This window comes from Monosiga brevicollis, genomic scaffold (genome assembly GCF_000002865.3).
Source record: "Monosiga brevicollis MX1 MONBRscaffold_17 genomic scaffold, whole genome shotgun sequence".
Classification (NCBI taxonomy): Eukaryota; class Choanoflagellata; order Craspedida; family Salpingoecidae; genus Monosiga; species Monosiga brevicollis.
Window position 1 is genome coordinate 787,569 of NW_001865054.1, and position 26,802 is coordinate 814,370.

The following is a 26,802-nucleotide window of genomic DNA, read 5'->3' on the forward strand; positions in this document are numbered from 1 at the left end:
ATCAATGGGCCTGGATTGGCAGGCGCCGCCTTGTATAAAACAATCAATCCCTCAGACTGTGTTATCGTGACGTTGGACATGACATTTTTGTTTCGCTTCATGTTGGCGGTGTTGGAGATGATAATATGATTGGCGAGCATGCCTTCTTGGTGCTCAGTGCCCAGTGGATGTATCGAAAGATCATGCAATTGAACAGCAAAGCCTCTCATCGCGGATGTTGTCACCATGACAGCAGCATGACAGGGTCAGCCAAAAAGTACCTCCGCTGCGAGCTCAGTAAGCGATTGCAAGGACAAAAAAAAAAAAAAATTGGCCAAACGGAGAATGGCCGTCAAGGGGCAGCAAAACAACAACAGAACAAATCGAAGAACCGGTTCATTTACACTTGGGAGAAGAGGTGAAAACAACGTGATCGCGCTCCATGTACCCCAGGATAAAGAGAGAAAGTCCGAGGATTGCCGCAAGAAACAACAAAAAAAACGACAAGCCACGAAAAAAGACGCCCCAAACAAGCCTGGACCACCGAAGCAACGCACGATCAACACACAGGAAGAAAACTTTCGAAAACAAAAGGAGGACGTAAAAAACCAGCAGCGACCACAGAGACCGGCTCGGCCAGGCCGAGAAAAAGACGCTAGGTAAAGAAAAAAGAAAAGAAAAAGACAAACCATGAACACCTGGAAAGGAGCCTCGAGCGCCTCAAGATTTGACTCGAGCATCTCCACGGCCCACAGGAAAGCGTACGTCAAAAAGTACGTCGGCCACCAAGGGTAACGGGAGAGCATCACACCACAACTGCTTTATACAACGCACAAAGATATAGAGCTCAGCGCACGGCGCATGGGCTGCTTTATGACATGTCTACAGCAATGACAAAAAAGCAAGGAGGAAGAGAAATGGTGCACACTCGCGTGAGTCAATCGATGCTCCCGCAGGTGGTAGCGAAAAAAAAAACCAAAAAAAAAAAAAAAAAAAACAAGATAAGATGGACACGTACAGCTAAAAGTTGACTCCTCCATGCGCCGATGAATAAAGTCCTCGTTAAATTTGTGGAACTGATTAAATTGCTCTATCAGAGCCGTGAAGTAGGGGATGACTGGTGAGGCAAGCAGCGGAGACCCAACACCGCTGGACGAATTGACGCGGGAGAAGAACATTTTTGACGTGACGGACTGACCTTGCAGTTTTTCAGCCAGCAGGCTGTTATATTCCTGAGCGAGCTGCTCTTCACGATCCTTGACGGCCTTTTCAATCATGCTCTCAACTTGCTCAAGGGTGAGCACGATGGGCGTGGGTTTTGGAACGGCCTTGGGTACGAGCCCAGCGGTGCTGTGTGAAGCGGCCGCGGAGGGGCTGCTCACGGGCGAGTGGGTGGAGGCACGGTAGGCGCGGCGGCGTAACTCGAGGGGCAAGTATGACGAGGCGGGTTGGGCCTGTGAACGCGGTTTGAACAAGGGCTCTTGGGGGGTGAACGTGTCTTCTTCGCCATCTGAATCGGTGTCGAGGTCATCGCTTTGGCGACGCTTGACGGGACCACGCTGCGCGCAGGCCATCTTGCTGGTTGGCGAGGTGGTGGCATGATAGCTCGCATCTAATCAAATCAAGCGGGGTGAGCCGTCATCACGTGAATGCAAGCACCTTGTTGACGCAGCTCCAGTGACCTGGTTCTTGTTTCTTTCCGATGCCCTTGCTCATGAAAAAAAGTTTTTTTTTTTTTTTTCCGAAAATGACGAAGCACGCACCAGGTGGGGTGAAGTATCGGCAGCGCTTGGATTGCGCCGAGCCAAAGTGCACCGGGACAGGACTATCCGTGGGCTGAGAAACACTGGTAATGGTCATGGCCATGACGGCGGTTTTGTGACAAAGACAAACGCGTGCTCGTCTTCAAAGCAGTGACTGGTTGACCAACGCCACGACACCCGCGTGTCAACGCGAGGAGCAACCGTCGGTTCGACAACGCTCGCCCTCCTTCCAAGTGTGTGTGCTCGAGTGCGGTCCAAACAAATGCACTTCCAACAACGACTAATAGCCAGCGCCACCCACAGGAAGCACGCGGCGACGCCCCGAAGCAACAACGTCGGCTATCGTTCCTCGGCGGTAATGAATGCGCTCGCTCTCCAACGCGCAACGACAGGTACAAGCCAAAAAGGAAAATACGACAGTGAACGTGCCCTGCTTTGCTTGCTGTCACTTGAAGGGTGAGAGAGGGAGGGTGAAAGGGAGAGCGAGGCAGAGAGAGAAGGCGGCCAGCTGAACACACAAAGGGAAAACGAGAGGGCTAAGAGGGAGAAGAGAGAGAAGAGAGAATAGACAGAGAGACAGAGGGAGCACTGTCAACCATGAGGTGGTTCCCAATGTGACGGCTCAAGTCCGTATTACTCATCAAACTGTACATATTGACACACTTTAGCATCGCCTCATGTTACATGTGCTATGTTTTCGTATGTGTATGAGTGTGATATATGGTACACTACAGCGTTGACGAGGTGATGTCAGCTTGTTCCAGATCGTCGGCTAGCAACAAAGTGCGGGCCAAATCACACTTTAAAGCGTTGTAGCAACAGCAGCAAAGTCACCGAGTTTTTAGTGTATCTATCATCACACTTACGGAACCGAGGGTAACACCAGTGACGGGGATTGTCGCCGTGGCTCTTTTGGCCTCCGTCACACACACAGATGCGCAGTTCTCTCTCTCTCTCTCTCTCCCTCTCTCACTTGCTCTCTCGCGCCCTCTCGAAGACGCTTGGAACAGGTGGCTCGACCTCTGCTGCTGGTGACTCTGGGCCTGCTATCGCTGCTGATTTGAGGTAGGTGGCGTGTGAAGCAGTCTGTTCTGGGTTTTAAACCCGACATGCGTTCTGCGTTTTTGCCGACTGACGCTGGCGCTTCTGGCTGAATGCATAGAGCCGCCCCCTCGAGACCTTGCTCGGTTCACCCCTTGCCACAACGCAACCATGAAGCTCTTTGACATCTCCATCTTTGACATGCGGGGCGACAAGCCCGTGATCTTGACCGAGGCTCGTGACCTCTCCTCGTTCAACTTTTTCCAGCGCTCCAGGTTTGAAGTTGCTGCGCGCGACCCCCTCGTGTGTTTCAGCACCCCGAATCGGAAACATAGCTCCGCCGCCGTCATCAGCAGCAGCGACCCTAGACCCTCGACGCGATGTGTGACTTCCTTTTGGCTCACGACCTCTTTGGCTGTTTCGTTGAAACCCTTTAGCGTCGAAGAGTACATGAATTTTTTCACCACCACCTTGGCTGAGCGCACCGATGAGGGTGTTCGCCAATCGGTCCAGGTATCGCTTGCGCCCATCGACCTGCGGGCGTCGACGACTGGTTGCAATGATCTTGATTCACAAGCGTTGCAAACCTCGTGCAGGAGAAGCAATACTTTTGCCACGTTCACAACCGCCAGGACAAGCTCTGCGGTGTTGTGATTGTGGATGAGGAATATCCGGCCCGCGTAGCCTTTAGCATCATCAGCAAAGCGCTTGAAGAGTTCAAGAGCAAGTATCCCGTTGCCAGCTGGACCAGCAATCCTCGGTACGATTCGGCCATCCCATCCCGTTGGCCCTCGACTCGATGACAGCCGATGCGGCCTGGTTTTGAAATGGCTCGCTGGTCCTCGCAACGTGACCAACACCACTGCAAACCATATTCGAATCAAGACACTCATCACCTCGAATGCTTGCGCAGGGACATGCCATTTCCGGAATTGGCCGAGATGCTGAAAAAGTACCAGGACCCGGCCCAGGCCGACTCGATGCTCAAGGTGCAGCAGGAGCTAGATGAGACCAAAGTTGTCCTGGTACGATTCAAGCAGCGTCCTCGGTGCAACCAAGTTGCACGCTCGTGGTTACATACGCCGGCCTTTGCATGCAGACGAGAGCGCCATGCTCTTGCTGCCGATCGACAAATGCTCACCCGACTGCTCGCTCCATGCAACAATGTTACGCGCAATGACAGCACAAGGCTATGGAATCGGTTCTCAAACGCGATGAGCACCTGGATGACCTCGTCGCCAAGAGCGACCAGCTCTCGTCAACCAGCAAGGTGTTTTACAAAAAGGCCAAGGCAGCCAACTCGTGCTGTGTGGTGGTGTAAACAGCCTCTGTAGGAGTCGTCAAGCACCAGTCTCAGATCGGCACTTGAAATGCGTGCTGGCTTGCCCGCCCTGCCTTCCTCCCTTTCCCTAATGGTTTTTCCCGCTTTTTTTTCTGTGGCGCCCGCGGCGCTCAATGCGTGTATTGTGTCTGCGTTCTCATCAAGTAGTTGAAGCGCTTTCATCTCTCGCCTGTACCCTTTCTTCTTTGCACTTTTTTCCCCCCTGCCTCTCCTTTTTCAGCCGTTCGGATTTCGTGGGAAAACGTCTCGGGGTTCAACTCAAATTGGAAAGGGAAGAAGAAGAAGAATAATAAAAAAGAAACAAAAAAAAATAAAGGAAACAGGGTTGATTGTCATTTGAATCAACCAACCAACAAACTAAAAGGCCGCCCTGATTGAGCTAGGTGATCAGGACGAAATATGAAGAAGGGCGTGTAACGGCAAAATTAGACAGAGGTTTGGTTCACTCCGACTTGACGTGAATGACCGACTTGATGGTATGGTCATCGGGCTTGACCATGTAGTCAAAGGCCTTGACAGAGTCATCAAAGTTGAAGTGATCGGTAATGATCGAGTCGAGGGGAATCTTGCCGCTACCCAGGAGAGCAATGGCCTGCGGGTAAACGTTGGCGTAGCGGAAGACACCTTGCACGCTCAGTTCCTTCACTTGCATGTCCCCGACGTCGAGCACTGGGTTGGTGGGAGGGCAGCCAATGAGCATGATGCGAGCACCATTGGCGGCATATTTGGTCGTGAGCTGGGCTGATTTGTGGTTGCCAGCACACTCAAAGATGACGTCGGCACCGCGGCCGTTGGTTGCCTCCAGGATGGCTTGTACGGGATCCACAGCACCAATGTGAACGCCAGTCACGCAGCCAGGCACAAGGCTCTCGGCTACCTGGCACTTGCGAGGATTGAGATCAATGACGTAAACATGCGAGGCGCCCGAGGCAAGGGCGGCCATGGTGGTGAGCATGCCAATGGGGCCAGCGCCGCTGACGACGGCCACGTCCCCAGGCCGGATGTGGGCCTTGGTGCACGAGTGCACACCGACGGCGAGGGGCTCCACCATGGCACCCCAGTCCAGGCTGACGTTGTCGGGGAGCTTGAAGGTGAAGGCCCCGGGATGAACGACCGAGGCGCGGAGGCAACCGTGGCCAGCGCCCCAGGAAGGGTCGTTTGTAAGGTTGGTGGCGTATGCCGGGGGTGGGGTGGCCCAGAAGCGCAGGCCACGGCAGAGATTGTACTGGCCGCGCAAGACGCTGGGGCTGTTGGGCAGGGGGACGCCAGGCTCCATGCAGACGCGGTCGCCGACCTTGAGGTGGGTCACATTCTCGCCGACCTGCGTCACGAGGCCTGAAGCCTCGTGGCCGAGGATCATGGGCTGCTTCAACTGAAAGGGCCCGAGGTCACCATGCTATGTTTTGATATGCCCGGGGGCAAGGAAGAGGCTGGATGAGTGGGGAGATGGCTCGTGGAGACGACAAGCACAGCCCAGATGGGGGGGGGGGGATAAATCGATTCGTGTTGCTGTGCAGATCTGGTGACGGTGCTCTGGGAATGTGCGGGTGTTGGACGAGGAACCAACCTCATAGTAATGGACATCCGAGCCGCAGATGCCGACGCTGTGAATGTCGATGCGAACGTCATCGGCCGTGAAGGGCTCGTCGACATCAATGTCTCGGAGACGAAGGACGTTCTTCTCCTCAAGCACCACAGCCCGAGTCATTTCGGTGCGCACCTGGGAGCCACGCTGGGCGGCCACTGCCAGTGCACGGCGGGATGATTGCAGCAATGCAGACATCATCTTGGCGGATGAGACCGACGAGCAAGCCAAGCCAAGCCAAGCAGATCCGACCAAAGGGCCAGTTGGAAATGCGACCCGACGCTGAATGAGAGAGAGAGAGAGAGAGAGAGAGAGAGAGAGAGAGAGAGAGAGACAGAGACAGAGACAGAGAGACAGAGAGAGAGAGAGAGAGACAGACAGACAGACAGACAGACAGAGAGAGAGAGAGAGAGAGAGAGACAGAGAGAGAGAGAGAGAGAGAGAGAGAGAGAGAGCGCGCGCTGGTGGCACGGGGACACACATGTTCACGTTGACTTTATGGTCCATTTATCACACTTATTGACTCATTGTTAATGTCATCAACGACGGTTTTTGTAGCAATATTGATAGTTGATGCACATCATTTTCACCGGGTCGAAAACATCATAAACCACAACAAAACACACACACACGACGTCGAGGAAGTCTTGTTTGGTGGTCCTTCAAACGGCATGCTGCTGAATCTCCAGCGTGTGAAGGGGACTGTGCACATCTCCTATCTCTCACACCTCGCTCACCAGGACCATGATGCCGTTTCAGGACGCCAGCGCACATACACGGCACACACACACCCAGACGCTGCCAGGGCACTGCCGTCTTGCTGCAATGCCGCCTGAGATTGCGACAGCGACATTATGACACTTGGTACCATGACAATCTATCTGACATTTAACAAGTGGCAGGTCTGACAAAACTCCTGACAAAACGGAAGAGAATGGTCACTGACTTCGAGCACAAACAGGTCGTTTTCAAAGGACACACAGATGAGAATCACTCACGCGAAGCCCAGGAGGACCCTGCCGACAGTACGTGCGGGGGCATGCGCAGGAGGGGAGGAATTTTGCTGCTTTGGGCAGGATACAGCTCTGTTCAAGGCCGGGGATGGGTGGCTCAAGACTCTGCTGCACGCGTGGGAGATCGGCAGCAGACAGGCCGAAGCTTTGGTTGGCTCACTTGCGGCTGCATGGATGGAGAGTAAGCCCACTTGACCATAAAAACGTTTGCTGCACAGTCTCCATCTGTGTTGGCACAACAACCTTCTGAGGCGGGGGGGATGGGGTTGCAAGATAAATCATGTAGGTCCCAAGCCTCAACGTCAAACCTCCTGGCTCGGCCCCTCTGTCCGTGTGCAGACACCCCTCAGCCCAACCAAGACAACCCCCGACGAATCAACAAGGCAGTCCAACCCCAACACCAAATCTACTGGCCCACTGAAGCTCTCCCTGAAGCTGAAGCTCTCTCTCTGAAGCTCTGAAGTCTCTCTAAAGCTGCAGCCCCCTCTCTCTCTCTGAAGCTCTCTGAAGGTCTTTCTGAGGAAGCTCTCTGAAGCGCCACCCCCTCCTTCCCCCCAGCCCTACCCAACACGCAACACACACACATGTACACACACACTGGCTTGTTAAACGATGATGGACGTGACATAATGTTGATGTATACACACACATGTTGATGTGTGCATGGGGGTAAAACAAAAGAATCTCTCTCTCTCTCTCTGAAGCTCTGAAGCTCTCTCCTCTCATCTCTCTCCTCTCACTCCTCTCATCTCTCTCCTCAGCTCTCTAAAGCTCTCTCTCATCTCTCTCATCTCCCTTTCTCTCTCTCTCTCTCATCTCATCTCTCTCTCTCTCTCTCTCATCTCATCTCATCTCGTCTCTCTCATCTCACCTCACAACGTGTGTCAAATCCATCAAAATCAAATCCATCATTTTGTCAACAACAAGCAAAACGTAAGGTTCGGGTGTTCGTCCCTGCCTGCCTGCCTGCCTGCCTGCCTGCCGCCGCCGCTGCTGCTGCTCCTCTGCACCCTGTTCTGTTCTTCTGGGCTGGTTGTCTCTGTCTCTCTGTGCTCATCAGTTGCCTCGAGACCCTTGGCACACGACGTAACACCCTCTTGCTTGGGATTTTGGGCTGTCTGTCTCACGCTCTGACCGCCGAATGCTGGTTGCCTTGGCTCCCGCGTACAGCTGCAGCACGCACGCACGCACCGACCCGGCAGGTGCCTGCCCAACACACCACGCCTGCCTGCCTGCCTGCCTGCCTGCTTGTCTGTCTGCCTTGAGACGTGGTGGCTGGGATCAGCTCAAAACGTGAAGCCGACTTTCCCTCAAGTGTGGTGGCTGAGCTTGAGGGTGCGCGCGACCCCGTAAGGCTTGACATTCTCAACCCGAGCCATGAGCACCATCAACGCCACCACCTATTCCAACAGCACCGCTGCCACCAATGCTGCCGCCGCCGCTGCTGGTGACATCTGCGATGACCCGCTTCTGCTTCATCTCCTCGTCCTCTATGGCGCCCTCATCTTTAGTACGCACCCCAGATCGCGCCCCTCGTACTCCTTTTGCCTCGAAAAGACCAGCCCTACTACCTTTCACCCCTTGCCTTTTTACCCCCCTACCCCCCTAACCCCCTCCCTCCTCTCTCCTATCTGCTACTCAGTCTTGCAGTCGGGATTTCTCATTCTTGAAGCCGGCTATGTCAGTCGCTTCGGTAAGTCTCGACCCACCGCTGCACCCACTTGCTCCCTTTGCACCGCGCTCAGTGCGCACACTCACCCCTAACCCCCTCCTCCTGTTGCTCGTGGAACATCCCCTCTGTTCCCCCCTCCCTAGGTCTAACTAATATCATTTTCAAGGTACTTGAAGATATAGGCCCCCAAAGCTGCTCTACAATCCTTGCTCGCGCCCTCCCTCCCCCTTGTTTGTTTTATGTCTCACACGGGTTTTTGTCCCAGAATGTTTACGACACCATGTTGAGCACGCTGGCTTTCTTCATCCTCGGCTGGGCTTTTTCCTTTGGGGGTGATGATGACGGCTCTGCGGGCTACATTGCTGGACACAAGTAAGCCGTCCCAATCTGCTCAATCTGCTCGGTACCAGGCCTGGCTACCCTTGGCGTCACTCGCGCTCACCCGACGATGCCGCATCCGCATCTATCGACAATCAGGGAATTTTTCTTGGGCCATGCAACGAGCTGCAGCCTGGCCAAATTCGTCTTCCATGCTGCCTTTGCTTGCACCGCCGTTACCATCATTAGTGGCGCCATGGCCGGACGCTGTACCTTCCTCACCTACACCGTCTACTCCCTCATCCTCTGTGGGTTCAGCTACCCCATCCTCGTGCATTGGACCTGGTCCTCCACCGCCTGGCTCGCCGAGGGCAACGGTGATGGCAACGGCTTTCGTGACTTTGCTGGCTCGGGGGTCGTCCACATGGTCAGCTTCCTTGCTCTTCGCCGCTCCTCCGCTGGGGTTTCTTGCTTTTCCTGGGCCCCTTTCAAGTGCCTTCCCCTCACCACCTCGCTTAGACTGGGGGCATTGCAGCTCTGCTAGGATGCATCATGATCGGCCCTCGCCTTTCTCGCATCATCGATGGCAAATTTGTCCACATTCCCGTGAGATCCAGACAGCCTTGCCACATACACATACATACCATGCACCCATGCGCACCCATGCCCACTCATGCTATCGCCCCCGGGCCCGCGTGTGACTACAAACGCCAATAGCCCCATTCCACCGCATTCATTGGCACGGGTACCATGATCATCTTTTTTGGCTTTCTCTTTTTCAATGGCGGCACGGCCATCGGCCTCGCCCACAATATTGGCGACAGTGTCAACGCAGTACCTTTGGCCATTACAAATACCAGTACGACGACTCCCGCACCTGGTTCCCACAGCTTCAGCCCCGGGTTATGCTCGAGTCAGGGGCTCAAAACAGTGCCTGGTCTGACTCGCCGACTTTTACCCATCTGCTCCATCCACCCCAACAGTTTTGGCAGGGGCTTCTGCGGGAGTTGCAGTTCTTCTCTTACATTTTCGTCGAACACACTACATTAGCCTCTTGTCCTTGACGAACGGTGCGACCTTCAGCCTTGTGGGGATCTTCAAAAGCGACACGCCTTCATAATGCGCCGCCACCGCTCGGCTCGCTGACTTTGCCTTGGATGCACTGGCAGGCATTCTCGCGGGTTGCGTTAGCAGCTGTGCTTCGGCTGGCTGGGTTGAACCTTGGGCTGCCTGCATCATTGGCATTGGCGGTGGCCTGACGTACGTTTTCAAATGTTTATTGCTAGGGTCACCACACAACCCCCACTTTGCTTCTTTCTCCTGTCAATTCTTCTGTGCTTATACAACGACATCTGACGGGACACTTTGCAGGTACTACGGCGCGAGTGGTTTGCTGGAGCGCTTTCGAATCGATGACGCACTCGAAGCCAGTGCCGTACATGCGGGGGCCGGGGCTTGGGGTCTCATTGCTGAGGCCATCTTTCATCAAGAGCTTGGCATCGCCTATGCTGGCGTACGTCTGCAGTCACCCAGCTTGAGCCCCCCCCTGCCAAGCATATTTCGCATCCATTGACCATTATTGCGGCCTCTTATAGGACGCCAACAGCTTTCGCCACCTCGGTTGGCAAATTCTGGGCATTGTGGTCATAGTTCTATGGATTGGCTTGGGCGTTGTCGTGTCGCTCGTCCCACTCTGGTGGTATGGGCTTCTGCGCATCAGTGCCCGTGCCGAGAAACTGGGTGCGTTACATACGGCTCGTCACGATCGCAGCGCCCTAAATAACACGCAGCAAAAGGCTCACCTCGTCAACGTGTCTTGCTTCTCAGGCATTGACTTGTTTCAGCATCATGAGATCAGCTGGGACTTGCAGACTCAGATGGTGATGGATGGTACGGCGTGGGTGAACTTCTCTCAGTGGACCAGATGTCAACGGGGGGACACTGCCGCCTCCCGAGCAAATTTGCTGACCCGTTTGGCTGACATTGACGCCAGTGACACGCCATTCTTTTCTAGATGCTGAGCGAAACCTACCCTCGCGGATCGTCAAGAACATGTATAGCGACGCCCATCCTTCCCGCGACCCAAGTCAAGCTGGTGACACTGGCAGCGCAGTACAGAGCCTCACCATGCCGACCTCATTGAGCCGAGTCCAGTCCCTTCGTCGGCGGGAGCGCGATTTCCGCACCGGTCTTCACGATCGCGACGGGCCGCCACCACCAAGCCCGCTGCATCACACAATCCTGGTGAATAATGACGACGCAAACCGTCGCACGCTACCCCGCGATTCAATGACCTCGGTGGTGGTCGCAACAGAGGCGATTGAGCCTCCACCCGAAGCTCAGCGGGAATCCGTGGGCAATGAATTCGACTTTTTTGACAGTGAGCGCATCACCTCAGCGTTGACCAGCGCCAACCCAAAACCCCTCTCAAGTGTGGACTCGATCTATTCGGGCAAAGGCAGCGTGATCAGTGAGTCTTGCCTTTAGACCGGGAGTGATGCACTGGCCTATTGGCACATCGACATGTCAAGGTTTCCATGCCTGCCGTGGTTGGCAGGCCGCTATGCAGATGCCACCCAGCGGCACAGATGAGACTGCGTCTGTTATGCGTTGACTTATAAATGAACACCATTATATACAGTTATATCGATTTTGCGCCCTAATTGAATCAGACATGAAGAAAGACAAGCATATGCAACCCAAGGCAGAGGGCTGATGCTCAAACATTCCGCGGTCACTCAAAAGCCCCTCAAACCCACGGGAGTTGCGCTGGCACCACGCGGGCGTCATCTTCGCTTGGTCCGCTTGACCCAGACAATTTCGGATACGTCGTCCATCCGCGGGCCGGGATTCATGAAGGCCAGACGCCGCAGCTCGCGGCTGACCCGCGCTTTTCCGGTGGGCCCTGCAGATTCCTTGGCCACTTGCTCCTGTTTCAGAGCCACACCAAGTGTCAGATCATCAAACTGGCATCATGGTAAAAGAGAAACACACTGCTAGCCTCGTGGCGACCAGGCTTGAATCAAGGCGACACATCTCGCCGTACCTTTGTTGATGAGGCTGACATTTGCTCATCGAGACGGTGATCCCTATCAAACAAGAGAAAGTCGAACTTCATGAATTGCTGCTTTCTGGCGGCCTCGGAACCAGGCATCTTTATTCAAAGCTCGCGGGATACCAAATCCGCGTTGGGCCGTACCGAATATAGTTTTGAAACACCGTATTCCCCTCGAGATTGCGCTTGGGTTCCCACGTATTGTTTGAGGAAGGATAACCCTGCCATTTGACCTCAAACTCCCACTGTTGGTCGTGGAACCAAGAGGCATGTTCAGTGAGGACAGCCTTAAAACGAAGTGCAGCCCCAACGTGGTGCATCTTCTTTGTTGGGGCACCAACCTCGCCTTTGCGCAGGCGCCAGTTTTCAATCCGCTCAACCATAAACATAGAAGGATCCGTCTCTATCAGAAACAAATGACAACGCCGACACATGACAATGTCCATGAGGCAAACCAGGGCCAAGATACTTGACTTGACGGGAAGTGTGAAAGTGTCACCCGAGCGGAAGTTCGCAAACAGGACGAACCACGCAAGGGCCGTTTGGAGGCAAAGGCCACGCGCGATGGCTCTGGTAACTCTGGGGAAGCTGGGGCAATCAACTCGTTGTGAAGTGACCTGGACGTCTTGGCACGTTTAGAAGCATGCTCCACTGGCCAACTCTCCAATAAATCGGGTAGTTGTTGCCGGCTGACAGCTGGCTGGGGACTGTTTTGAACGTGTGCACAGAGCCGCAGAACAGGAAGAAACGAGGAGTGGCAAAACGTGTGAGGCATACTTGCAAACTGGAACAATGGATGAGCAACACGAGAAATCCATGACAATGCATGTTGCTAGAGAAAGATGTGTTTGACTAGTAGATGGTCGACATGCATGCTTCTCACGTTGGCGTGACCGGGATTGTAGCACCATGACGATCCAGTGTCCGCTGACGCACAACATCGCCTCGTTTTGACTAACGATGAATGGGCAAGGCCATCGTCAGCAGACGAATGGCAGAGGGTGTAGCAGCCACAAAGTGCAGCCAGCACATCTCAAAAGCCATAACAAACTCCCATACCTTCTTCCAAACGTAGTAAAAGTCAATGCAATCTTTAGTTGTCTTGTTTGGAAACTGAGCAAGGCGCACAAAGATGAGTCACTCGCGCGTATCCTTCTGTCGATCAGGATCATGGACGACCTGTGGTGTGCGACAACACCACACAATTACAACCGGCCCAGTGGGTACACTTGCCCCGCTTGCAATTTTGTGAAAGTGCTTGCCATAGGTATCATAGTAGGCCTCAAAGCGATTGATGTCATCCGACGTCCACCAGTCTGCAACCCGAGAACGAATGGCGTGGCAGCACATGAGTGACCAGCAGTGGCACTTTGGTGAAGTAGGACAAAGTTGCGCTAACTATACCCAGGCCTCGACGATTCAGCTGTTGACGCGGCATGGCTTTAAGTAAACGTTTGGCTTTGGCTTGATCGTAATCCACGCTCATGAGGGTTTGCAACGCTTGTTCACCCGGAATGCCGTAACCAACAGGAATGGCACCAACGTCCCGTAACAGCGCATCAATGGCTGCAGGATTGAAAGGAGGCAATCAAGAACCAAGTTCATCCGGACCAAGGGAGTACGCCAACATACAAAGAGTAGAGCAGTGAATAAACTATTGACATACCCTCGTCGGTGCATCGCGTGTTGGGACGCCATATGCAGTCGGCTTGGTGATCGCCTACAGAGAGATTGTGTGAGTGAGTGAGTGAGTGAGTGAGTGAGTGAGTGAGTGAGTGTGTGTGTGTGAGAGAGTGATTGAGAGAGTGTGTGTGAGAGAGTGTGTGTGAGAGAGTGAGTGAGAGTGTGTGAGTGAGAGTGAGTGAGTGAGTGAGTGAGTGAGTGAGTGAGTGATTGAGAGAGTGTGTGTGAGAGAGTGATTGAGTGAGTGAGTGAGTGAGTGAGTGATTGAGAGAGTGTGTGTGAGAGAGTGATTGAGAGAGTGTGTGTGAGAGAGTGAGTGAGAGTGAGAGAGAGAGAGAGAGAGAGAGAGTGTGTGTGTGTGTGTGTGTGTGACAGTGAGTGAGTGACAGAGTGGGTGAGTGACAGTGAGTGAGTGAGTGAGTGAATGAGTGACAGAGTGGGTGGGTGAGTGAGTGTGTGAGCATGTGGCCCAAAGGTATGCCCAGAGCATGAAGAGCAGTTGTTGTCGATCATAATGAAGGCCGCAAGAGCTTGAACGATCAAGGCCCGACGCATACTTACACAGAGCCTCTCCAAGAGCAGGTAGGTCATGCGGCAGCAGAAAGTCATCCCATGGACAAATTGACTGATCTGCGAGGTATGGTTTGTCGGTGAGACTTGAAAGGAGACATTGCTTTGCCTTCATGTGAGAATTGCAGCTTAGTACTGACCTGTGGACTCGGCATCACTACTCGTGGCAGCTGGTGATTGGATAATGGATTGACAAACAAACAAATGGCGCAGCAGTACCATCAAAGACTGGTGAGGGCAAGCCAGGGTCAAGCAATGCAGTCCACTAAATTGCAATGCACACGTACCCAAGTCTTGAGTGGTGTTTGTGTTGGCGGGGATCCATCCTTTATCCAGATCATCTTCAGTGTCGACCACATCATTAGCACGTTGGACAGCCACCACAACACGAGATGCAAAGCTGTCTGTAGTAATGAAACATGCGTGCCAGTTGATTTCGCGATTGAGTGGTGGTCATGGATCATGGAGCCAGACATGAGACCAAATTTCAGCCAGTCCCACATTTCCGTGGTAAATGGACAAGACGGTTGATGGCATCACGGGTCTGACCTTGTGTTGACGGCGAGGCCGGGTTCAAAGTTGCAATCGTGGGAGATGACGATTGTGTGTGGATGGCGGTGTTATTCGGTCTACATGGGATATCCAGAGAGAAGGCGCTGTCATGAGGTGTATGATGCAGGCATTCGAGACGGTCCAAGGGTATGTTTGCAGCCTTGATGGGGGAGGGAAGCACAGGAGGTATACGTACGCTGAAAGAAGGAGTTGCTGGTGGGGCACCACTTCAACCTATCTCAGAGAAGTTGATGAGTGGTGGCAGGCTTGACATGGGATTCAGGGACTGGCACCCTCAGAGCCGCCCAGTATTTACACAACGCTCACATATGCAATGGGAGAAGATAGGCCACACTGATGCAAGCGGGATCTGACCAAAGCTGCAGCATCGACGGCAGAGAGGGGCGATGATGATTCGATGCTCTGATAACCGTGGTCGGGACGACTCCAACGGCAGTTGGCACAAGTGCATGCCTTGTGATGCATGCCCAACGGAACACCCCAAGAAGTCAGCGACCTGGTAGCCTCATGATGAGAGTTCTCCTCCATGATGGAGGCCAGGAGGGCTAGAAACAGTTGCGCGAGGACAACACCGGCTCTATGCAGGTGACGTCGGTCTGAGGGAGCACCACTGTTGATCTGTTTGAATTATGTCGCCCAAGACGAGACGCAGTTTGGTGAGAGAGACCAAGAGGCAAGACCAAATTACCACCACGTCGATCCAACGGGTGTCAAAAGAGAAGCAAACTGAGGCATGGCGTCGGGCAGTTGTACAAGGATGACAAGCCTCACCTCCAGATGCTAACGAAGGGGCGATGCTGCGCCCTAGCTGGCGTTGATGCCGGTATGGAAAGCCGGAACTATGCCTCGTTGCCGAAACCAGCAAGGAGCGTGTGGCAGGTGATATCAGGTCACCCCCAGCGACAGAGTCCAAAATCGCCACTCAGGGCAGTCCAGCGATGTGGCTGCTGAAAGTACGCAGTGAAGCTGATGAGTGATTGCGTTGGCGGTGCAAGAGGCAGTTGCAGGGAACAGCAGCGGTGCTCCACCGAGAAGAGCCAGACAGCAACCGCATGGCAGCCGCCGAACGTGTGTGTGACTGACATGCAAACTGCAACAAGACACCACAAACCCTTTTCCACAATCAAACTGTACAAGCATCAATTGCAGGCGGTATAGCCATCATACCTGGCTTTCAACCTTGACGAGTCCGGTGTTGCGCCCCACGGGGGAGACGACACGCTGTATCACCCGCTGCCGTTTACCGTTTCGTTCTGTTCTCTCTGTCTCTCTCTCTCTTTCTCTGCTTTCTCTGTGTGTGTGTGTGTGTGTGTGTGTGTGTGTGTGTGTGTGTGTGTGTGTGTGTGTGTGCATGCACACGTTGCGTTGTTTGTGAGGGGTGAGTGTGATGACGAAGCCGATTGAACAAAAGAATCATATAAATGTGTATCAGATGTTACACTGATGACATCTTAAAGTGTGACAATGACGGAGTGGGATGGGACTGGGAAGAATCGAGTTGCGGGTCAAGGCACAGGCAGGGTACGCTTGCCCTAAGGGGGAGGGGAGCTGGACGTGGTTGGTGTGCCCGTTGCGGCGCGGGATCGTGGACGGATCGTGGCAAAGAATGACGGTTGTGGTCCGTGTGCGTACGTGCATGTGCATGTGTTGCAAAGGTCTGTGTTGGCTGAAATGGCTGCCATAGGGAGTATTGGTGATGAAACCGGTATGGCCTGGTGACCAAGTGAGCCAAAGTGAACGGTCGGTTGATCAGCTACGCGATTCAATCATGTTTGAGCTTTGGCTGCAAGCACGCGGCACACCGCCTCCCCGCCCGCTCTACGAGGCTTGATGAGAGCTGTGAAGGGATCGGAAGAACAACCCATTGTGACCTCTGCGAGTCTATTGTCCGAGCAATTCTGAGAGCAACGGAACACAACCGCCCTGTGTACCCTGACCGCTGTCGATGTTGATGAGAGGCCCAGCTGATCAAACTTGGCGACCAGTTCTTGATTGAGGCACTGCCCGTTGAGTCAATCTGAATGGACAGCACCAGACATCACAGTAGCTTGAGAGGAGGGGTGGAGAAGCAACCCATTGAATTCTCATCCCTTTCCGTGCCCGAGCCAGCACGCTTTGCATGCACATCCTCATTGCTCGCGACAACTGCAGTTGCTTTCGACGGCCGATCGCCGCCTGTCCACCGAGCAACTGCGTCCGTTAGCTGCCCGGTAGACCAATGCAACAACGCAACAACGCCTGCTGTGTGCAGCACATGTCTAAACTTGCAGCAACAAAAATCGACGTATCAGTCTGTTTTTGATGGGGTGTGCCTGCTTCCCCACGCTTTCTCTTAAGCCGACTGCTGACTGGAACTCGCTCTCGTCCCTCTGAGATGCCTTTTCGAGAGCCGCACCTCAAACGACACAAAAGACATTCCACCCCCCACCCCCCCCCCAATCACCGCGCTTCGGAACCCCACTCTTCCCCTGAGTAGTCCAGAGTTGAGATTGCTCGACCTTTGAGCTGCCATGAAAGATCCCATAGCAGTTGGTATTCAAACGCCCATCAAGTTACTCCGCTGGCTTGAGACATCCGTCGACTAATCGATGGCGCTGCCCTTTGGGTTGCGCTACCATGCGTCATCTTAGTTGTGTCCAAGCTATGACACTTAATCCCATAAAATCCCACATGTAGCACCAATTATGGCTGGGTTCAAAAGATTTAATTTTGGTTTTTGATTTTAATTCTATTTGCATATTATTTGGCTCTGTCAACTTGGCAGAATTGGACGAAAGCGCACAACGTCATGACAGCTCCTGGACGATCGATCTTCGCACCAAATCGTGTCTTGCTGCCCAATACACCCTTGGCTCAAGTTCACAACAGCATCAAGCACGGCTTGCTCGTCGCTTTCGAGGTGGGGCAAAGTCATTCCACTCATCAAGCCTCAATCTGAAGTGAAAGACATGCTTTTCACGCCTTGTCTTGACTGCACCCTCTGAACGCCCCAGTCTGAATACCACGCAGTTTGAAAAACGAAGGGCAAGGGCCAGTCAATTGCAAAGTGGCAACTCCACCTCAAGTGAGGATCAGACAATGATGCAAGGGGCGTAGGGGAGGGCAGACTGGCCATCGCTGTCATCAGCGTGATGTGACTTAAAAGCCGACACCATGGATGAGGTGCGACAAAAGGGCAAGAGCTTTGTCGGGGGCGGTCTCGGGAACCTCGTGACGACCGCCACGGACTGTGACAAAAGTAAAGTCGTTCTTGTCGTACACGGTGGCATCTGTACACATACACAAATACGAAAAGCGATGAGCTGGAGTTGACTCTGATGGGCAAGAGTCTACGACAACGTGCATGCGAATGCCTACGTACAGCCGCCAACTTGCTCGGAAGTCACGCCCTCGGCCGTGACGTTGTAGAACCACGGATGCCAAGCAGCCTTGGTCGGGTAGTTCATGCCTGAGACCAATACATTTTAGCAAAGTGAGCCGCCCATGTGCACACGAAATGCAAGCTGTCATGTCATGCGAGCGGCAGTGGTTGACCGCACCGGAAGTCCAGGCCACGTTGTCGGTGTATGGCACACACGTGTCCCAGTCACCGTTGTAGATCACAACCCTGTGGGTAGCACGGGACAAGACGGAGCGATGTGGTTTGGTGAGCCGCAAAGAAAGCAGTACATCGGGGCCTATTAGGGGTTCGGAGACATTGGCACCGACTTGATATGCTCAATGATGTAAGGGTAGGAATCGCGGGGCAGATTGGCGCGGTTCGAATTGTACGTCCAACCAGGTGCCGTGCCACACGTTGACCAGCGCTGCACGTTGGAAAAAGAAAGAAGCGGGACGAGCGAGCGTGAGCACGAACGCTGTTACAGTTCAAAGTGTGATGCGTGTGGGAGCTGCTGGTTAGGCTGCATCTGTTGGCGAATTGGGACAATTGAGACCGCATGCACAACCAATATGCACAACCAACCTCGACAGGCTTTTGAACATGGATCGCCGCTTGCACATCCGCGCGGTTAAAGTAGTTGCTAAACGCACACAAACATGAGCACAAGCCAAAGCTCCCTTCCCCGAAGATCGGGGGGGCCAACTAGACGCCAGATGCAGAAGAGGCAAACCTGGCCAGAATGCTGTCGATGCATGCGGTAGGGCCGCGAATATCGGTGTAAGTCTTGCCCAGAGGTGCGCGCAGGACTTGGTTCGAGTCGCCGTTGATGCATGAGCCGTAGATATTGTACATGTCAATGTTGCCAAGATTGTTGTGCATCTACAAGTCATGGCGCGTTAGGTTTGTTTTCCACCGCGAGATTGAGAATGCCAAGAGTCGACATCCCGGCATCAATCAGGATCAACTGGACTGGGGTCGAACCTTGTTCAGAAGCACCTGGCAGGGCATGGAGGGCACGCTCGAGTTGGAAAAGTCGCAGGCGGCACGGATCGCATCCTGCAGCCAGACCAGCACAGGCACGAGTGAGCTTTTGCACTTTGGTACGCAAACTCGTCCAGGCATGGCAAACGAAGAAGTTCGGCTCTGCTCAAAAGAAACAATGGCATCATATCCTCACCTTCAGGCTGGGATCGACAAAGGCAGTGCCGAGGAGATACTCGGTCTCGTACTTGTCACGCTCGCCACCGCACACGCCAATCTCATTGCCAGTGCTAAAGACACGGTTCAACACCGCACGAGGAGTCAAAATAGAATTGGCTGGTGCCTCACGCGTCAATGCTCGTCCCGAGGCCGGGTTTGTGCAGAGCGTATCTTACCAGCCGTTGCCCACGGCAATGCCCTTGAGGGGAGCACCCTTGTAGGTACCATTCTCCGTGGCTTGCAGGATGGACTCGGCCAGCGTGGGGACATAGATGCCTACCCAGTCAACGGGATGAGGAAGCACTCTGCGTGTTGTATGCATCCAATGCACGCTAAATAAAAAGGTCGGAGGTTCAAGCCACTGTCTGGCTGACGTACCACCATAGCTCTCGCCGGTGATGAACAAGTCGTGCTGATTGTACTCGGGAAAGAGGGAAAAGAAAGTTTGCACCTACAGAGCACATGAGCGGCGATGAGCAAGCCAAGAGGGAGAAAAGGTGGGGGTTAGACGTGTGCTGCATGTGCCACGAATAAGGAGATGTGGACCCGATTCTAGGGGACGTACGGCCAGGCGGTTGTCGTAGGCCGTCTGATCGTCGTTGCATGCGTAGGCAGAGTCGGTGGCATAGGAGAAGCCCACACCTAACATAGCGGCGAGTGGGTAAGGGCTGATGGGTGGCTGCAGAGAAACTCGGCATGCATTCGCAAAGACGCCGGTTTGAGTGGAGGCTTTTGCACTTTTGCCTGTGCATGGCTTTCCGTACCGACGGGGGCTTCGATGTAGAGCATGTTGGCGAGGCTGGCCCAGCTCTGATTGAAGCGGACTAGGGAGGTGCCGTCCTCGCTGAAACGGAAGGGACCTAAACGAGCTCGACACAGCCAACAGTGAGATGGTGAAAGTGGTTCGGTTTCTTGGATGGAGCCCAGGTACAGTTTGAGTGCAATGCAGTCACGAACCGTGCTCGTAGACAAATCCGTCCAGGGAACTGCAACCGGGACCTATTCGGTGATGAGAGGGATGGGCGACAGGCAAAGGGTCGTGATCGTTGAATTGAAGTAACAAAGACATGATCCCCCAGGTAAGGATGGGACTTGGATGAAGGAAGGAAGAAGTCCGGCGCTGCTGGTACCTACCGCCGTTCATCCACACCACCACGGGGTCGGTAGTCGGGTTGTTCATGCTCTCGACAAACCTAGCCCGATGGACGTAATCAACATGTGACATTTGTGACAAAAAAAAAAAAAGAGAGAGAAAAAAAGAAGAAGAAGAAGAAGAAGAAGAACAACGTGGCTCAGGCTACAAGATAACCTCTGAAAGCTCCATGAAGGCCAAGGCGCGAGGGGGCATGCAGGAGATCACATACCAATAGTGAATGCGCTTTGTCTGCGAGATGTTGAGATAGCCAGAGTAGTGACGGCTGGGCAACGGGCCAGACCAACCGGGAAGGGCCGTAATTTCATGGCCACTGGGTGCTGCCGCGGCAAAGGCCACGAGCAGCGCCATGGCCACCGCCACCAAAGCTGTAGAGTGCTGCATCGTTCCGGCAACGGTGCCTGCGATCAACCCACCGACCGAGGATAGCAGACCCCAAGGTGAGTGGTCGTTGAGCTCACGCGGACGCCGCGACCCAACCGGCACAACACAAGACCAAGAAGGACGATAAGCAACACGGAAACACATCATTGACCACCGTGCATCAAGCCAAAGCAGTGGCCCACGCGTCGCCAGAGACCCCACTGCCAAAACCAAATTCAGCACAAGACTGAACGTACAGTCGATCGAGGGAAAAAAAAATGCGAGCGCTGAGACGGGGAGCATGCGAGGTGTGGAGTTGACAAGCAGATGCAAAGCAACAAGTGCACGTCACGTGTGATGCGCCCTCCTCCAAAACACCTTTTTCTCTCTGTCTCAATGAGCAGAGAATGATGACATTGCGCAACGACGACCTATTGTCAGCATGTCAGCATGTCAGCCAAATCGCAAACTCGAGTCAAAAACAGTTTGAAGCGGTTTTTTTTTTTTTTTTTTTGGTTTTTGACTCTCTCGCTCACTGAGGACGTGGTCGAGGCCGAGAGGACGAGGGCCTTGAGGTTGAGGTCGGCAGCGTGTATTTGGTGCCATGCATGGTTTACCAGATTAGGAGTGGAGGGGAGGTTGGGAGAATGCGTGGATCCTCACGGGCTCTAGACGTCAGCCATGGCTCTGGTCGTGTTGCCGGGCTTGGTCGCCAGCGTGAGCCCATCACTGACCTACGCTGCCTGTCCTCAATGCACCAAGAAGCTGCAGCCTCGCAACGAGCAAACGTTTGTTCGCCTCGACCATGTACCATAGGCGCTGTTCTTGCCGTCATGCTCCAAACTCACACGCGTCGCTGTCCTGCTTCATTAGCATGACCTGCTTGACCTGCCACATAGTTCAAGATCGTGCAGAGGTCACGCCGCGATGGCGCATTCAGCTCACCATTCACGATCACCAGAAAACATACCTGGCCACGCTCTTTGGAGCCAACGGTGACCGCCTCATGGGCGTGAGTGCCCCCACCTTTGCCATGTGGCGCCAAGACCTTGCCCCATACTTTCCACAACCCGGTCAGCTGGACGCAGCCATCCACCGCGCTCTGTCCTCCTGGATCGCTGGGGCGCTCTACCTCTTGGCCATTGAGCTTCAACCCCGCGTGCAACGCCAGCTACAGGCCCATCTCACACGAACCAACTCAACATTGCTTGGCTGGCGTCATCTTGAAGCCGTCTTGCACAAGAACCACTTTGTCGTCTCCAACCTCACTCGGCAGACGGCTTTGGCCGCCCCGCTAATGGATCTCTTGCGTGCCCGCCTTACGCCCCCCGCCACCGCCGGGCCCGGTGCCTTGCAACAAGACTTGTGTTTGCCCAGCACCACACCAGACCCACAAGCTTCTCCAATTCAGGCACCGGCTCATCAGATCCCACACACCCGCTCTGCCCACACCCCTCAGGTGCCCTCTCAGGCCGGCCTCACCTCGCAGTGTCTCGACCTGCCCGTTGCTCTTGGTGTGCACATGGACCACGAACTGGATTCAACCATTCTCGGCCCCTCAGACCATGGCCAAGGCCCTAGTCATGACCACGATGCATCAAACCCCGCCCCATGGATGGCTCTGTCCCCCGCACTGGATCAAGCGAGCGCGACAACAGCAGCCCGATCAAAACGGTCGGGGTTGGAACCTCGCGGAGCGAACCGAGGGCCATTTACAGCCGTACCCATTTCGGTCCAATCTTATGCCTTGCCTGCTTCCTCCTCACCACCCCTGGAGCACGAAGCAGCAACCCGTCTCCCATCGCCCCCGCCTTTGTCACAGGCCGACAGCCTGGAGACCGACACCCGCGTTGAGAATGACTCAAGCAGTCCCCTGCCCCCTGCCACCGATGCTCGTGACATCGACCCACGCGAGAGCCCACTCGCCCCACCCACGCCCTCCAGCATGCCTGTATCGGGAACCCAAACGTCCGTGTCGACCCCGACACCCCCCGCCGTTGCCTCGGGGACCCAATCCTCAGCGTCTCCTTCGTCATGGGCCAGCACCGAGTTTGAGCGATACGTTCATACCGCCTTGAACTCGGGCTCAAAGCTTTATCTCTCCAAGGTCCGTGCAAGCCTTTGGCTGACACCCGCCGGCACTTCCGAGTCTTTTGTGCTACCCTCACCCACACATGTCTCTTGTCACCGCATGATAACTGTTATTGCAACAATAGTGCGTCCTGCGAGGAGGCCACAACGTCGCGCAAGCCAGAGCGCAGGCATTCCCCTCTCAAAGCGACGAAGACCAAAACGGGCCTGTGCAGACAGACCCCGCGATTCGTCGTGGCCCCGTCTCCAGCGTACAGGCCTCACCCGCACAGGCCTTGCGTCATGTTCGCTTCCTGGACTTGGCCTGGTCTCCGCAGCCACCGTGTCAACTCGGTCCAGAACAGTCTGCCGTGCTTATGCTTTCGCCCATTCGCCATGCATCGCAAGACCAGGCTGACCCTGGTCCTCACTTTCGGGCACAGGACTCGTTGCTCGTGGATCGCCTTCCACAACTTGGGCATAGCCCGAGTCAGCCCCAGCCAGAGCGAGCTGGTCGGGTCCAGCTCATGGCTGGCAATGCAGCCACTTCAACACCGCTACCAGCTGCCTCGCCACGATCCAGACGCTCTCGTTTGGATTCCACAACGACCGCTTCAGACAAGGTCGCACAGCCGGCCACTAAAACTGAGATCGAGCCCAGCCCCGACGCAACCCGAACGTTGGGCAGGCAAAACGAACGAGAGCCGCCGCCGTCACCCACACCACCAAAAGATCACGCGCTGGATGTTGCCCTCGGTGCTGTGCCATCGACCCCGGCTCTGGTTGGGCTCTGGCGGCCTGCTGCCGCTGTTGTAACCGAGACACCGCAGTTGTTTGGCTGCCGCCCAGCCAGAGAAGATGCACTCGTATCAGCCAGCCCCTCACTGGAGTGCGCACAGCGCGCAGCGGGTCCCCACAGCGGAAGGCCGTCAGCAGCAAGCTCTGATCTTGCCAATGCTTTGCCGATCGAGAGCTCGCTTTCGCCGTCGACACAGAATCCCATGCTGCAGCTGCACTTTGACACACAGCCACCAGAAGTGAGCTCCCGTTACGATGCTCTTCACGCTGCAGCGCTGGAGTTGGAAGGTCTTGAGGATGTTTTAAACGACCATCCCGACTCGACACAGCCATCGCCGAGTTTCAAAGCCGATTCAGGTCGCACGACCCGAGACATGGGCACACAAACAGGCATCAGTGCAGAGGACTTTGACGCGTTGTGGACGGCCAGCCCTGAATCTGAACGGGAGGAAATTTTGGCGTACCGCGTGACGACCACCAAGACTGGTGATTTGACCACGGAATATCTCGTGCAGGTGTGTGTTGCCTTTGTAAGCAGGCCACCATTCTAACATGTGAGACACCTTGCCCCGCCTCACCAAAGTAATCATGTGTTGCTGTGATGGGACGCCTGATCCAGCGTGCGAGTGAGGAAGCACGCTGGGAACCAGAATGCAGCCTCTCTCGAGCAGCCATGATGTTGCATGCCGACAAACTTGCCGCTTCACGCGCAGGTGAGCCTTTCCTGCTGATTGACCCGTCTCGTGGCCACAGCTGCTGGGGTTTGTTTTTGTTTTTTTGTTTTTTTTTTTTTTGTTTTTTCACTTGCTGACACGCCGATGCGTTTGCATGCATTTCTGAATTGATTGGGCTCAGACTTGGTGGAGCGCCAGCGCCAGCTACAGGGCCCGCCCACCAGTCATATGAGAATTGCTTCAGGTCCGACTAGGAAAGAGATAGAGACTGCTGCTAGCAACACGCACGCTTCGAAGGCGGGTTTGGACGCTGATGATACGATTGAATCCGATACGCCACGTGCTGCGCAACAAACCATCAAGCGCATCAAACGTCAGCGCTGGGTCGGCCTTGCACGTCGATCTTTGCGACCAAAACGCGAAGCATCGCGTTGACCAACTTTGAAGGATGATCAACCCGAAAATAGGAAGTGTTTGAGTCTGCACTTGAGTCATGATTAAAGGACAGGCATCTTAATCGACTATTCTATGAGCTGCTGTCTTTCGTTTAGCACCTGAGTGACGAGTCCAAAGCCGGCTCGGTCCACTGAACCATTCGACGCCACGATCAAATCCATGATGGAGCGGATCAAAAAGTTCCTTTGAAGTTCCAAAAGGCAATTTGTCAGACGATCTTTGAGTTTTTTTTCTTTATTTTTTTCCACAGCAGCAGTCGAAGGCTTTGATGGAGCAGGCGGAAAGGAGCTGGGTGCCGTGACTGGAACCTGTCTGTGGCGGCGTTGCGGGAGCGCTGAGGCCTGGGAGTTGCCAGTCGGAAAGATGGAGGATTTTGTGCACCGGCTCAAACGGCGACTGCGGCGGTCGCATCGGCTTGACCGCGCTTCTGTGCAAGACCTGGTACGGCAAACGCTGCGAGGCAACGTTGACGAGCAAGACGAATTGGGACGCACGGCCTTGATGCACATTTGCGCGCTGGGTGCCTCGCGAGTGCTCAAATACCTGCTACAAGACTACTCGCCAAACTTGCTCTTACGGGACTGTGATGGGGCAACCGTGTTGAGTCACGCGGCCATGTCAGGGCGGCGCAAGCACCGGCTGCAGCTGGCTATCGCGCTGTTGCGCTACGGTGCCCCTGCGCAGGTGGAAGCCCTGTTGCAAACCTCGCACTTTCAAGGGCGTACAGGAGCTGCAATGGTAGCTGCCATTGTGGAGATGGGCCGTTCCCGCTATTCGGAAGACGCAGACTACCTCGTCTACTTGCTGCGTCAGCAGCTGCCACCACCGCCTCGACCGACATCGCCGCACACGCTTGCGCTCAAAGATACGGGCGAGGCGCTAGAGCGGGGCACGACGGCGAAAAAGCAAGCCGAGGCTGAGGCCTGGGCAGAGCGACTGTCTTCGGCCTTTGCTGATGATTGCATGGATCAAGGCTTTGTGTTTGCTGCTGACCCGTTGGACGCCGCCGAGCCGCGCGGTGTCGATGCAATGGATGATGACGCATACGCCCAGTATATGCGGACGTACTTGAACGCGCGTGTTTTTGGTGAGCACCGTCATCATCATGCAAGCACATCGGCCTTTGATGCAACCGAGGAGGAGGTAGCAGCCGAGCGGGCGCGGCGGGCGCGGTTGGCAGAGGAGGCATCAGCTCGAATTCTGCGCGAACAGGTGGAGGAGACGGCCCGCAAGCGCATGCGCACTCGCTCCAATGACGTGGTCGAGTACGCGGTGCGTGCGGATGCCTTCTTTGACCAGCTGCAGCAGCGGCTGATTGCCCAGGATGACCAGAGCGCACCCGCGGATTCTGACGCCACGCCAACATTGCTGGTGTTTGGTAATGTGCCGTGGCTCGGGGAAGATCGCATCGCCGCGACAGCCCGGATTTTGGGAGGTCTTGAAGCCCCCGCGGCATCGACCGTGCCTCCGGCCAAGACCACAAAGGTGATGAACGCTGACAAAGGCGAGCCTGGGGATGAGACGGCCCGTGCCCGTGCAGCAGTGGCAGCCGAAGCGACGCAACGACGCAAGGTGCTTCGCTTGGCACAGAAGCGCTGGCATCCCGATCGATGGGAAAAGTACCTGCCCCTTTTTGCGGCAGAAGAACAGGAACGGGTGCGCGAGGGTGTCAAGGCCACGGCCCAGCTTCTCAACGCTCTTGTTGAAGATTTGAGCTAAGGACCAGCGGAGGGCCTCTGGGCCATGTGTGGAACAGCGAGTAGACATAATGGAAACCAGACACAAGCAATCGATCGAGTTTTTGAGGATGGGAGTCTCCGCGTGTGTTGGCTGACTGCCCGCCGAGTGGGTCGGGGCTGTTGGCAAGTGGCGCGTGCACGGCACCCAGCATACGTCAGTGTTTGAATGGTTTCCAATTGGCTTTGGAGGCAAAGACGCGCACGTGATGGCGCCGAAAGGGCAACAAGGGTATACACACTCGAGCACAGCTCGGACAGGGAGATATATTCTAGCTGGGCATGGGTTTAGCTGGCAGACAAGCTCGCGGCGTCTGGCTTGGAAGTTTCCATAAGCTCTGTCAGGGCACGATCCTCGCGTCGCTGCCACTGTCCG

The 26,802-nt window shown here is 54.8% G+C and overlaps 7 protein-coding genes across 7 annotated transcripts; 3 read left to right on the forward strand and 4 right to left on the reverse strand.

The window, feature by feature from the left end:
- Positions 1-850: 850 nt before the first annotated feature.
- Positions 851-1,845, reverse strand: MONBRDRAFT_27156 (uncharacterized protein; the record flags this gene model as incomplete). Its single annotated transcript, XM_001747576.1, has 4 exons — positions 851-861; positions 998-1,096; positions 1,178-1,591; positions 1,743-1,845. 4 exons carry the CDS (start codon positions 1,843-1,845, stop codon positions 851-853), a joined length of 627 nt encoding a protein of 208 aa, XP_001747628.1.
- An 887-nt stretch (positions 1,846-2,732) lies between these two features.
- MONBRDRAFT_33272 (uncharacterized protein) lies at positions 2,733-4,288 on the forward strand. The gene is made up of 6 exons (XM_001747482.1): positions 2,733-2,807; positions 2,905-3,058; positions 3,221-3,296; positions 3,380-3,543; positions 3,697-3,808; positions 3,967-4,288. The coding sequence occupies exons 2-6, from the start codon at positions 2,955-2,957 to the stop codon at positions 4,102-4,104; spliced, it is 594 nt and encodes a 197-aa protein (XP_001747534.1). The 5' UTR covers positions 2,733-2,807; positions 2,905-2,954; the 3' UTR covers positions 4,105-4,288.
- A 279-nt stretch (positions 4,289-4,567) lies between these two features.
- Positions 4,568-5,911, reverse strand: MONBRDRAFT_9871 (uncharacterized protein; the record flags this gene model as incomplete). Its single annotated transcript, XM_001747577.1, has 2 exons — positions 4,568-5,497; positions 5,693-5,911. The coding sequence occupies 2 exons, from the start codon at positions 5,909-5,911 to the stop codon at positions 4,568-4,570; spliced, it is 1,149 nt and encodes a 382-aa protein (XP_001747629.1).
- A 733-nt stretch (positions 5,912-6,644) lies between these two features.
- On the forward strand, positions 6,645-11,200 carry MONBRDRAFT_27159 (uncharacterized protein; the record flags this gene model as incomplete). The annotated part of the gene is made up of 13 exons (XM_001747483.1): positions 6,645-6,735; positions 6,787-6,904; positions 7,485-7,656; positions 7,894-8,072; positions 8,235-8,416; positions 8,539-8,561; positions 8,661-8,767; positions 8,963-9,140; positions 9,431-9,572; positions 9,883-9,973; positions 10,085-10,226; positions 10,309-10,603; positions 10,728-11,200. The coding sequence occupies 13 exons, from the start codon at positions 6,645-6,647 to the stop codon at positions 11,198-11,200; spliced, it is 2,193 nt and encodes a 730-aa protein (XP_001747535.1).
- Positions 11,201-11,499: 299 nt separating this feature from the next.
- Positions 11,500-13,915, reverse strand: MONBRDRAFT_33273 (uncharacterized protein; the record flags this gene model as incomplete). Its single annotated transcript, XM_001747578.1, has 10 exons — positions 11,500-11,679; positions 11,760-11,802; positions 11,913-12,013; positions 12,110-12,171; positions 12,297-12,475; positions 12,652-12,722; positions 12,828-12,881; positions 12,996-13,084; positions 13,173-13,334; positions 13,435-13,915. The coding sequence occupies 10 exons, from the start codon at positions 13,913-13,915 to the stop codon at positions 11,500-11,502; spliced, it is 1,422 nt and encodes a 473-aa protein (XP_001747630.1).
- A 3,688-nt stretch (positions 13,916-17,603) lies between these two features.
- Positions 17,604-20,971, reverse strand: MONBRDRAFT_33274 (uncharacterized protein). The gene is made up of 16 exons (XM_001747579.1): positions 20,950-20,971; positions 20,541-20,730; positions 20,311-20,369; positions 20,134-20,175; positions 19,941-20,036; positions 19,742-19,818; positions 19,555-19,627; positions 19,353-19,452; positions 19,154-19,247; positions 18,958-19,032; positions 18,707-18,855; positions 18,559-18,616; positions 18,303-18,400; positions 18,134-18,201; positions 17,956-18,042; positions 17,604-17,863 (listed from the first exon to the last, which is right to left on the reverse strand). Exons 2-16 carry the CDS (start codon positions 20,711-20,713, stop codon positions 17,733-17,735), a joined length of 1,380 nt encoding a protein of 459 aa, XP_001747631.1. The 5' UTR covers positions 20,714-20,730; positions 20,950-20,971; the 3' UTR covers positions 17,604-17,732.
- Positions 20,972-21,373: 402 nt separating this feature from the next.
- MONBRDRAFT_27162 (uncharacterized protein) lies at positions 21,374-26,409 on the forward strand (the record flags this gene model as incomplete). The annotated part of the gene is made up of 7 exons (XM_001747484.1): positions 21,374-21,480; positions 21,566-22,660; positions 22,909-23,034; positions 23,247-24,075; positions 24,180-24,273; positions 24,416-24,607; positions 24,941-26,409. 7 exons carry the CDS (start codon positions 21,374-21,376, stop codon positions 26,407-26,409), a joined length of 3,912 nt encoding a protein of 1,303 aa, XP_001747536.1.
- Between the last annotated feature and the right edge of the window lie 393 nt (positions 26,410-26,802).

What these genes read in the sequence shown, in the direction of transcription:
- MONBRDRAFT_33274 (XM_001747579.1), bottom strand. Translation starts at nt 20,713, where the DNA reads ATGCAGCACTCTACAGCTTTGGTGGCGGTGGCCATGGCGCTGCTCGTG. An exon ending in TTGTCGATCCCAGCCTGAAG is followed by an intron (nt 19,033 to 19,153) that starts GTGAGGATATGA and finishes GTCTGGCTGCAG; the next exon opens with GATGCGATCCGTGCCGCCTG. An exon ending in ATGTTCAAAAGCCTGTCGAG is followed by an intron (nt 18,401 to 18,558) that starts GTTGGTTGTGCA and finishes TCCAACGTGCAG; the next exon opens with CGCTGGTCAACGTGTGGCAC.
- MONBRDRAFT_33272 (XM_001747482.1), top strand. Translation starts at nt 2,955, where the DNA reads ATGAAGCTCTTTGACATCTCCATCTTTGACATGCGGGGCGACAAGCCC. An exon ending in GTGTTCGCCAATCGGTCCAG is followed by an intron (nt 3,297 to 3,379) that starts GTATCGCTTGCG and finishes AACCTCGTGCAG; the next exon opens with GAGAAGCAATACTTTTGCCA. An exon ending in AGCTGGACCAGCAATCCTCG is followed by an intron (nt 3,544 to 3,696) that starts GTACGATTCGGC and finishes ATGCTTGCGCAG; the next exon opens with GGACATGCCATTTCCGGAAT.